At 38.5% G+C, this 12,052-nt stretch overlaps 1 protein-coding gene across 3 annotated transcripts in view; it reads right to left on the bottom strand.

Annotated features, from left to right (window-relative positions):
- Positions 1–12,052, bottom strand: part of celsr3 (cadherin, EGF LAG seven-pass G-type receptor 3) — a 136,098-nt gene that overhangs the window by 74,933 nt on the left and 49,113 nt on the right. For all 3 annotated transcript variants that reach the window (XM_026153787.2, XM_026153789.2, XM_026153788.2), the window contains exon 4: positions 9,866–10,088. In XM_026153787.2, coding sequence (XP_026009572.2) covers positions 9,866–10,088 — 223 coding nt within the window. The remainder of the gene's footprint in view (positions 1–9,865; positions 10,089–12,052) is intronic.

Raw genomic sequence — 12,052 nt, 5'->3', positions numbered from 1 at the left:
GTGGCAGAGGCTGTGTCAAGACTAATGTAATCTAATAGATAATTTCTATATTGGTTAGAATTAAGATTATTTTTATTTTTCCAGTTCATGAGGACTGTTTTCTTGGCTATGCATAGGGCAGTGAAGATCATATGGGCTATATCCTTTTCTGAAGTGACATTATCTAAGCTGCCCAGTAGACACACTAAGGGGGAAGTTGGGATGTTACATTTCAGACACTTTGATAAGTCTTCACATATCTCGCGCCAAAACTTTTGCACTGGTGGACAGAACCAAAGAGCGTGGATGTAATTGTCTGGTGTATTGCCTTGACAGTGTGAGCAGTTGTTGGAAGATGTAAAGCCCATCTTGAACATCTGATGACCTGTATAGTGCACTCTATGAAGTATTTTGTATTGTATTAAATGCAGACTGGGATTTTTAATTAATTTAAAAGTTTTTAAGCAAATCTGAGACCAGAAGTTTTGGTCTAGGTTGACTGATAAATCTGCTTCCCACTTTGCAGTAGGAAGGGATATTGATTCATCTAATTTAGAAAGTGTTCTGTATATTTTAGATAATAATTTGGGGGATTTAAGAGTAAGAAAATGTGCCGCACTTAGTGGTGTTTGTAATTCAACTTGACTGAGGTTAAATTTCTTTTTTACTATGGATTTAATTTGTTGATATTCTAAAAACCTTGTCTTGTTGATCCCATATTGTTCAACTAGTCTGTCAAATGGAATAAATTCTGTTCCCTCTAATATATGTTCTAAGTATTTAATTCCTTTACAACTCCATTCTGGGAAATTAATCATATTATTGTTTTGTAATATGTCAGGGTTATTCCAGATAGGTGTATGTTTGCATGGGATTAATGACGACTCCGTTATTTTTAGAAACTCCCACCATGCTGTTAGAGAAAAGCTGATGTTGATACTTTTAAAGCATTCATGTCTTTTGATGTTTGAGCTAATAAATGGTAGGTCTGAAATCTCTAGATCCTTGCATAGTGCCTGTTCAACATCTAGCCAGGGCTCAACTAAGAAGGTATGTTTTAACCATTCTGAGATGAACTGAAGCCTGTTGGCTAAGAAGTATTGGTGAAAATTAGGCAGATCTAATCCTCCTCTATCCTTGGTTCTTTGTAGCGTTTTTAAGCTAATACGCGGGGATTTATCTTTCCAAAGGAATTTGGAAATATATGAATCCAGAGATCTGAACCAATCTTGTGATGGTTTGTTAGGGATCATCAAAAATAAGTAATTTATTTTTGGCAAGATCATCATTTTTATAGTGGCGACCCTTCCCATGAGTGATATGGGTAAAGATTTCCATCTAGTCAGATCGCCTTCTACTTTCTTTAGAAGTGGGATGTGGTTTAGTTTAGTTAAGTCTGAAAGCTTAGGAGAGACATTAATACCTAAATATTTAATATTTCCGGATTGCAGTGGGGCAGAGGAAGAATTATGGAAGGAGCAGTTAATGGGGAGAACTGTAGATTTTGGCCAGTTAATTGAATAATCTGAAACTCTTGAAAACCAGTTTATTAAAGTAATTACCTCAGAGAGGTTGGTTTGTGTGTTTTGCAGAAAAAGCAACACATCATCCGCATAGAGACTGATTTTATGTTCTATGTTCTTACATTTTATGCCCTTAATTGTTGTAGCCTGTCTAAATGCTGCTGCTAGAGGTTCGATAAAAATTGCAAAAAGTGAAGGGGAGAGTGGGCATCCCTGTCTGGTGCCCCTCAGGAGACAGAAGCTGGAGGATGTCTGGTCATTTGTTCTGATACGAGCCGTTGGGGAATTGTATAATATTCTTATCCAGTTTATGAAAGAGTTTCCAAAACCAAATTTGTGTAAAGTTGCGAATAAAAATTTCCAATTAACTCTGTCAAATGCTTTTTCTGCATCTAGAGATAATATTATGGTTTCGATGTTTTTATCGTATGAGTAGTCTATTAAATTAAGTAATCTACGAGTGTTTGTTGAGGAGTGCCGACCTTTTATGAAACCAGTTTGGTCAGGATGAATTAAGAGGGGGGTCATTTTCTCTAATCTCTTTGAGAGAGCTTTGCAGATTATTTTAAGGTCTACATTTAAAAGAGAAATTGGACGATAGCTTGAGGGAAATAAAGGGTCTTTGCCTGGTTTTAGCAGGAGACTAATGTTGGCAGAATTCATATTTGGTGGTAGTCTGCCCTTTTCCTCGATTTCCTGCAACATGCTGTGGAATACTGGTGCCAAAATTGTCCAGAATTCTTTGTAGAATTCTGCAGGGAAGCCGTCTGGACCTGGAGCCTTATTATTGGGCATACTTATCAGGGCTTCCTGGAGTTCACTTGGCGTCAGTGGCGAATCCAGTTCCATTGCTTGACTGTCTAGTAATTTTGGAAGAGTTACGTTGTCAAGAAACAGATCAATTTCATTTTTAGATGGGTTTATTTGTGGTGAGTATAAAGTTTCATAGAAATCCCTAAAAATGTTGTTTATTCTTCCAGGATCATATATTGTGTTCCCCGATAAATCTTTAGCAGCACATATAGTTATTTTTTCTTTATTTATTTTTAGCTGGTTAGCTAGAAATCGACCTGATTTGTTACTGTGTTCAAAATTCTGCAAGCGAAGTCTTTGTATAAGGAATTGTGTTTTTTTATTAATAGTTTCATTTAATTCTAGTTTTGTTTTGCATATTTTGTTCAATGTTTCCTGATCTTGGTGGGACGCGTAGGCTTCTTCTAGTGATTTGATGTTTTTTTCTAATTCCTGAATATTTTTGTTTTCTTCTTTCTTTTTGTGTGATGAGAAAGAAATTATTTTACCTCTCATCACAGCTTTCCCTGCTTCCCATAGAACAGAAGCAGATATTCCGGGAGTGTCATTAAAGTCTAAATATGAAGTCCATTCCTTTTTAAAGTATTTAATAAAGTCTTCATCTTTAAGTAGTGATATATTAAATCTCCAGTTTTTACTTGGCGTAGTATTATTCTTGTGCATTAGTGTTAAAGATACAGGAGCATGATCGCTGACAGCTATAGGATGAATCTCAGTGTCTGAAATGTCACACAGCAGTGAGCTGCTGACCAAAAAATAATCCAGACGAGAGTAAGAGTGATGAACATGCGAGAAAAAAGTATATTCCTTACTGGTGGGGTGAAGAGAGCGCCATGCATCGCAAAGACCAAAGTCGTTCATATACTGTTTGATTATATTTGTGGACTGCCAATTACGCTGAGTTCCTGTTGTGTTGAGCCTATCCATTTCTTCATTTAGTCCAAGGTTGAGGTCACCGCCAAGAATGAGTGTGCAATCAAGGTGTTCAGAGAGTGCACTAAAAAAACCGTGGAAGAATGAGGGTTCATCAACATTTGGACCATATATACTAACAATACATAGTTTTTTGTTCAATATTGATAGTTTAATAATTAGAAATCTACCCTCTGGATCTATAACTGTATCGAGTACTGTAAAATTAACATTTTTATGTATTAAAATTGCTACTCCCCGTTGTCTAGAATTATAACCGGCTGCAAACACGTTAGGAAACTCAGGTGTTTTAAGTTCATTTAAACCTGTGACAGGTTTGTGAGTTTCTTGTAATAAAACAACATCTGCCTGTAGTTTTTTAAGCTGGTTAAATATTTTTAACCTCTTTCCTCTGGTGCCAGCTCCATTTACATTCCATGTGACAAACCTCAGCATGCCCTTAATTGTGCGTGTATGTCTAATGATGTATGCTGGGTGTTTCGTTTAGACAGGTGGAGAGAATATGGAAACATCCCTTGTTTGTAAATAGAAAGAGAAAAAGAAGTGTGGTGAGAGACTCCATAAGTCTGACTATGTGTGTGAATATTCACTAATATGAACAAGCGTGGCTTGCTTATGTGTCCTGCAAGTCTGTGCGTGCTGTGAGGCTGTTGTGAATGTGCTGCCGTTGAGCTGATGTGTTTGCGTGATCGTGTTGTGAAAATATGGAGAAATAGAGGGTGTTGTTTGTAGGTGAGTGGGGAAGTAGGTGACCACAGCAGTGAAAGACAAGAGAAAGAAAGAAACCACATGAACTGTGAGCGACAACCAAAAAAAAGAAACGAAACGGAAACATTCCAATTAAAGCAATGACGGAGGGTGACGGAATACATGTACCGCCGTTACGTATTTAAAATACAAAATATGAGTAACTGTATTCCGTTACAGTTGCCGTTTAAAAAGGTGGTATTCAGAATACAGTTACTTTGTTGAAATAAATGGATTACACTGCGGTACTTTCCTGTTTCATATTGTCGCGGGTCAGGACTGTTTGGGTTTTGTTTGACAGCTACGTGCTGTTGTTCCAGGCGGCAGCGTTACGGTTGCCATGGTTACAGGGCGACGCTCTCTCTCTGCGACTGTGTGTTTCCTGGGTGAGAGAGCGCCTTTTGTTGTTGTTGTTGTTGTTGTTGTGCTAAGCTAACAGGCAGAATGCTACAAGCATAGCTCTAAAGAATGTAGCATCATGGGCAGTGTAGTCCGTGCTGCAGGGAGAATGGACTGCCATACACGTTAATGTGTCTGTGAGCGAGGGAGGGAGAAAAAGGCAAAGTACGAGTTGTCATCGAGCAAAAACGGGAGCTGGAAGCATGTAAATATAATAATAACCACTGCAGCCAAGAAGAGTGCCTGACGAGCCCAGTTGTAAGTAAGCTATTAAGACTCGACTGTACACCGTGTTCGTGTTTTCCTCCAAAACAATAAGTTCCGTTGGAGCAGTCTTTCAACGCCTCTCTCTGTCTCTCGCAAGAAAAGTTGACCCACACAACAAAGTAAAGCTATTTTTCGGCTACGAGCCGACAGGGACCCCGCCGTATTAGTCAGAGGTCCCTTTACTACAGTTCGGAGTCGCGGACCTTCAGTAATAGTAATAAATCACACAGCAATAGTACATTCACGTTGTTGTAAAAAGCATGATAATATATTAAGTAATCCAAAGTATTCAGAATACGTTACTGTCATTGAGTAACGTAACGGAATACGTTACAGAATACATTTTGGGGCATGTAATCTGTATTCTGTAATGGAATACATTTTAAAAGTAACCTTCCCAACACTGGTCTGTGGGATGAACAGGCCAAGTGTTATGTTGAGGACCCAAATGTAGGTGCTTGGAGACGAAATAATCTTAACAAAAGGCGAGCTGTTTATTAGGCTGAATGATCCACAAACCAAAAGTAAGCAGAAAATGCAAAAGGAACTGAAAACTTCTAAACAATGAAGACACTTAGAAAGACATTAGGCAGCACAAGGACCCAGAATCACTGGGAAAATGAGCTGATGCTCCAACAAAGGACAAAGGGAGACCGGCACATATATACACAGGAGAGTGATTAGGGGAGTGAAGTCAGCTGGGAAACACAGCAGGAACAAATTAGGCATAACGAGACAAGGGAAGCAAAACTAAACATAAAGCACAGAGATGAGTGACTATCAAAATAAAACAGGAAGTAACTAATATAAGGACCAGGATTAAGACAGATTAGCTTGACACATACAAAAGAGCAAACTGACACAAAGACAAGACTGACTCAACATGATATTAAAGGCAAAAACACAGAAAAGAAGCTAAGAGGACAGGGAGAGAACTAAGAAACCTAACGTAATTTGTGACTATACCAGATACATAAAATAATACAACAGGAAACTGATGGGGATTCAAAAACTCAAAAGGACAAGAAAACCAAAGACAGAAACAAAAACCTACTTTCAAAGTACAAAACAATAATGAATTAGGAAGATTTGAAAGTCCAAAACACAACGACCCCAGACCACAACAGCTATATTTAAATAATTTTAAAGCCTGATCAGAATTTTTATTACCTTAGAATTGATAGAGGGTGTACTCTCTTTTTACCATGGCTGTACATTTTTATATGCATGCAGAGAGAATATGACACATTTTAAATTATATTTTTCACTCCGATACAGGAAGAAACAGAAACAAAAAACTATCTCAGACACAGCAGAACAAAAATGACTCCTGGCTAGTGCGGAAGAACAAAAGGTATTCAGACTATGCCAGAGTTAATAAACCATACTGCTGGAGTCTTCCTCTCCCTCAGCTGCTCAGACGCAAATAAAAAGTCTATTTTGCACAGAACAGATGAGAAATACTCTGTCCTGGTGGCAAGACAGAAAAGATTCTCACTGCATAAAATGTCCACGTTAAAAAGTACTGAGATGTTGTTTTAAACATGATACCACAACAGTTTGCCTGTTTTTACTATTCCCTTCAACTAAGCGCCTCAATTGTAAAATCGTACACTGCAATTTGTAGGCAGCTGACAAATAGCACCTGCAGGGAAATTTTTATTCAAGGTTTCTCTACTTTCAGTGAGGTTCAGTGGTGTCACAAATTGGATCCAGCCCAACTCCGCTAGACAGTCAAATAAATCCAGTGCACAGATGCAGGAGGTCAGGTTCAGCTACAGGAAAGAAGCCCTAGAGCAGCATGGTTATAAATGTCTGCCTTTCAAACGGTTTTAAGTTGTTGAAGAAAAATATTCTTCTACTGTTTCCTATCTTGTTGAGTTAAAATTATCATATCTGCATTTTATTTTCCTGATTTAAATTCCAATGGAAATCATTCCTGCACTATAGAATTGTAAGGAAATAAGAGCATCTTATCGCCGTTCTGGTGAATCTGAGGACGCTGCCATTGTCTAAAATAAACCCAGGGTTTCTGGTTAGCAAATATGTGCCTTCTTTGTATGGATTTGCTGTCGCTCCGACTGCACTGTGCCAAAATATCTAGTATGCATATCTAATATATCCGTGCCACCAGAAATAGCTAAAAAATAATAATAATAATAAAATTGTAACCTTAGCTTTGATAGAGTAACTGGAGATAATGTGTGGAGTCAGCCAAGCGGAGACACAGAGGAGCCGAAGGAGTAAATAAATGCAAAGAAGCATGCTTTATATGTTCAGCAGGTCTGTTTTTGTCAGTGTTATTGCTGTTTGTGAAATTCATTACGTGCCGCCAAGAACTGCATTAAACAAATTAATATGATGTGACTTATTCCCAAAAGCAATAAACTACAAGATGGAATCATGTGTTTATGATCATTTCTATTCCTTAAACTCGGTTAGCTTAGCAGTCAATTTCAAGCAGAGCTGAAGAAAAGAAAACAAACGCTGTCAGAAACACACATGCACACACTCTCTCTCATGCAACTGCCTTTCAAATGCATTAAAAACTTGAGCTCAAGTCATGGCAGTGGTTTCATATTCATAGAGAGCAGAGTCATATTGTCGCTTATGCTTTCATATGTAGTTAGATCTATAGAAATCTAAAAAAAAGGCATCTTGTGGAGGGAAGTCTATTTTGCCCTCAATTAACACATGAAACAGGAGCTTACCGGTAAATTTAAAACATGTTTATCTATTTTCATAATAATTTGTTTTCCATATAGTTTATGTCCCTCCTATACTGTACATAAAAGATGGACGTAGCCAATGTGATGTCACACATTAGCTTGTTAGTCTTTCCCTTGAAGCTTCAGGATTAGCATGTAGGAAGCTGCCATATTATTCACATGGAGCCAAAAGTAAACATATTTGGATGGCAGTATGAAGCCGTAAGTTCTCAGCTAATGGAAATATGAGACCAGATGGCAACCACCAAGTAATTATTTCCCCACCAGTTGTAAACGGTTACTGCTATTTAGTAACATGTTAATAAAATACTGGAATTTTCTTCATGAAAACTGGAGCACAGACCTCTGGCACTGTGGTACCACTGTGCACAAAGCAAACCATGTTATTTATTTGAATTTAATTCCATTTAAAATGTGACTACACCCAATGATTTAAGACTTATTACAGTTTAACAAAAACTAATAAAAGACCATTCTAAATAAAATAAAAAAATCATCAAGGGGGATTTTAACTAGAAACCAAAGCTGCTTTTTGTACCAAGTTTTAAAGTTCTCAGACTCCAGTGGCAACTCAAGGAACTGCAGTTTTTTGGCACTTTGCCGGCTTCATTTTTCAGTCTTGCTGCTTGGTGCTGCCATAAAGCAGAACTACACACTAAGAACAAAACTCACAGATCTGACTGGGTTTGAACGAATGTGAAAGCATGGTGCTGAAAAAGACCACACATTATTTTCTCAAGAAGTCCATGATTAAAATTACTGAAAGAAAATGGAAGATTAACTCCTTTCTATACACAGATTTTTCCACCCAGCGTGGGACTCTTTTAAACCAACAACAACACACAGAGAAATGTTAACACGATACCTGCTAAATGCTCATAAAGCAAGCTTCTCTGAAAAAAAAGAAAACATGCCCTTCATGCTTCATTCCTTAACTTAACTAATGGTGACCACAAATCAACAGAAGAAACCACATGTAGTGCTTTTATGCACCAATAATGCTCATTTAGCAAGCAATACAGTGACCGCAATGTCTCACGGCAACTACTCCATGGTAGCCACATCAGCTTAGCAACAACCCCATGGGCAACATCACCCTAGCAACTATCATTAGACGACATCACCCATGGCAACCATCCATCCCATAACCCTGCCTGACCACTCTTAAGCACCACTTCAATTCTCTTGTGGGCTTTGTATGTCTAGAGGCAAGCAGCAACTGAAAAATGATTTTGGATGGGTAAAAGGAGTCACTGACCTCTGCCACAACATTAGCATTACATATATGCTCAGGCAGAAAGTGTTAACTCAAATAAAAACATGCTGCAAGCGAGCCAAGCAAAATGGAAAGATTTGCAAAAATTCTCTTGTAGGTAAAGTCAGTGCCACGGTTTAATTTACAATCTTAGTAAATAAAAAAATTATGATGACTTGTGTAGAAATGCTGTGAGATTCTTGAAACCTTGGCCAAAATCTTGCGGCAAATGTGCCCCATACACATTTGTACATGCATGATTAAAAGAATGTACACAGTCTGTGCCTGGTAAGGTAAAACATGCCAGGACATCATGTGGCTCCACTGTGGTGGACTACACGTCAGCCTACCCTAACAAGCAAAAGATTCCCTTTTTTAACCTAAGGAGGAGACACAAATCTCTTGGGGGTTGTGTGAGGAAAGGTATCTATTGTAAAAACCAAACATGCAGTTACCCGCTGTGATGACTCACGATGAGGGAGCAGCTGAAAGTTGTGTTTACATATCAGGACATATTAAAAAAATATTCTGGTCCTAACCAGGGCTCAAATATAACCTCACATGAACAAAACTCAATTCATCAGCCCTGTACCATCATGCTTGATGAGGTGGTCTTTGTCCTGATATGCTGTGCTAACATTAGCTGCTTACTTAACATTTTACCTTCTCATTCATACATAGTCACTTCTTCCCCAAAAAATCAAGCCGTAATGCTAAACTCAAAGTTTCAAAAGTGGGAACGTGACATCATGGTGCCATGGCCTTCTTTCATATACAGTCTCTGGTTTTAGTTATTAATTGGGCACTTTAAATTAATAGCCCTACTGACTAAGAAGCATGTTTTTTTCTGAGTTGGTTCCAACCATGAAGTCATTTCCTTTCAGAGCTTTTTGCAGCAGGATAGTCAGATGGAAGATAAGAACATAGAAGAGAAAGAAAGACAGCAAAGCACAGCAGATGGGATTAAATGGAGAAGCAATGCTTTTAAAGAAGCGAGGTAGAGGGAGGATACAGGGAAGCCATAAATAAAAGGATCACTCTCCAAGATGGAGATGATATAATTTTAAAAAACAGCTTAAAGAAAAGTGGAGACACTATAAGAGGAAATCAGAGAATGATCCATCCTGCTATATCTGATGGAAGCTGAAAGAAGAGACAAAAAAATAATAGAGAAGAAGAGAGGAAAGGAAATGACAGAATGTTTACTCAAGACTACTCACGTTAACGAGATGGAGAGGTGAAATCTCTGTCTGAGCCCCCGGAACATGACAAAGGACTTGGGTGGGAAGGACCGAGCGGTGACGGTGCAGTACGGTCGCTCATAGGCTCCTGCCGGGCACTCGCATCGGAAACCCCCACCCGAAAGCTCCCGGCACGTCCCTCCGTTACGACACACACCTGGCATGCACCTGCCCTGCCGGTGGTCAAACTCACAACGATCACCTGAAACAGAAAAAAACCCCACAATGTTAGTGTTAGCCAACCAAAGCGACCATAAAAGCCGTAAATCTCTCAGTAGTTAGTCTAACTTTCGCTCAAAGTTTCTGTATATATGCAGAAATATCAATGCAACAGATTCTGATAAAAATAAACATTCTTGGTATTTATGAACATTTCCACCATTGTTTTCTGCACCAATTTAAAAGGCTAACATCAAATAAACAAATAAATAAATAAATTCCCATCAGTATCCTGCCACTTTTGCCATTTCAAAGCGTGTTTCACAGGCAATTAATATTCACGGGATCTGACCTCACTGCTCCCATTGGCAGGTCTGTCAAAACACACAGGTGCTGTGCGACAAAACAATGTTCAGAGCAGCAGAGCACAACTGAAAAATCCACTAAACCTCCAGTGCAACAAATCCCTGATTAAAGTTGAAATAAAACACTTTAAATAATTTACCGATCTGAGCATGGTGGGGATAATGAGCGGGAAATATGCGCCACGGTTTAAGTTTTTCTCAACATGCTGTAAGTATTACAGCAATATTTTGTGTGAATACAGCTTGTTTTATTCTCCCACAGTAAAATCAAAAATGCACTTCCTGTTCATTTATACTAAGCTGTTTTCTGTTTTCAGTTTACTCCCTTGCTTTACTCCCTCATGGTTTAAGTGAGAAAATGTTCAAAATTACTCATACAGACCGCACATAAAACACAAACTTTCAGATAGTTTTAGAATTTATGCATAGTCAGTGTGTTACAGTGAAGTTAGAGTCTGAGTTTGATTAAAGAGATTTGCTTCATAGTGCTGTATCATCACCTTTTAATGCATTCGCTAGAGACAGGGTGGGCTGTGTTTGTCTCATCAATGTTGACAGGTAGCTGTAATATTATTGGAAAAGCAGGAGAGTTTCTAGCAACACCACTTGAGTTTTTTTAAAAATCACCAATATTTTGACCTGACCTTTTAGAATTCGGGGGCTAAGCACTAAAGTAACAATGTCTTATATTCAATCTAACTCCAAAAGAGGCTGAAACATATAGTGAGACATGCGCAAACTCTCTACAACCCTGTAATGCCAAACATCAAAAATAAATTGCACAATGCATTTTTAGGCAATAAACTACTCAAATGTAGCAATAAACACCTCAGTTTAAAAACAAATGTCTGGCAATCATTAGGCTTTACAGGGTTAAATAGGCAGATTTGGCACATGTTCGTAAACGCAAATATCTACTCAGCAACTCAGCGCATTTATGCATGTAGACTTGGTTCAAGACGACTTGTTGAAGCTCAAACTGAGCATCAGAACGGGGAAGAAAGTGAGTCTGGCGTGGTTGTTGGCTCCAGACTGGCTGTTCTGAGTATTTTAGAAACTGCTGATCTGCTGCAATTTTATATATCCTGTGGCAAAGCTCAAATCAACTGCGATGCTATCTAGTCAGTATGGAACAAAATATGTGTAATTTTCCAGCACCTTGTTGAGTCTATGCCATGAAGAATAATGGCAGTTCTGAAGGCAAAAGGAGATCCAACCCAGTCTTGGCAAAGTGTACCTAATAAAGTGGTTGGTAAGTGTATATCATTATGAATAATCAAAATAAATATTTCAGTGAGACCAGGGTGTGATTGGCTGAGGGAAATGCTCTTCCCACTCCTCCCACTCCGGTCTGCATGTTCCTGCCTCTGCTAAAAATTTTTTTACCCCCGCTGGGGAGGGAAGAGTGCTGTGACACATTAGTGTGCCAAGTCATTTCAGATATTTATTGACTCTCAAGGTCTGAAAGTCTGCTGGTGAACTCGGGAAAAACATGTTTTTTCTATTTTTTTTTCCATAAATTGCCTCCTGAGTAAGAAAATACAGGGCCTAATATACAGTAGAAACAACAATGATGCATAACAACAACATCACTGTACTGCAGCTAAACTTTACTGCTCTTCAGCATAAAATTACAACTTTA

The sequence above is a fragment of the Astatotilapia calliptera genome, chromosome 20 (assembly GCF_964374335.1).
Source record: "Astatotilapia calliptera chromosome 20, fAstCal68.1, whole genome shotgun sequence".
NCBI lineage: Eukaryota > Metazoa > Chordata > Actinopteri > Cichliformes > Cichlidae > Astatotilapia > Astatotilapia calliptera.
Note: the sequence above shows the minus strand (reverse complement) of the source record. Positions and strands in the feature narration are given on the sequence as shown.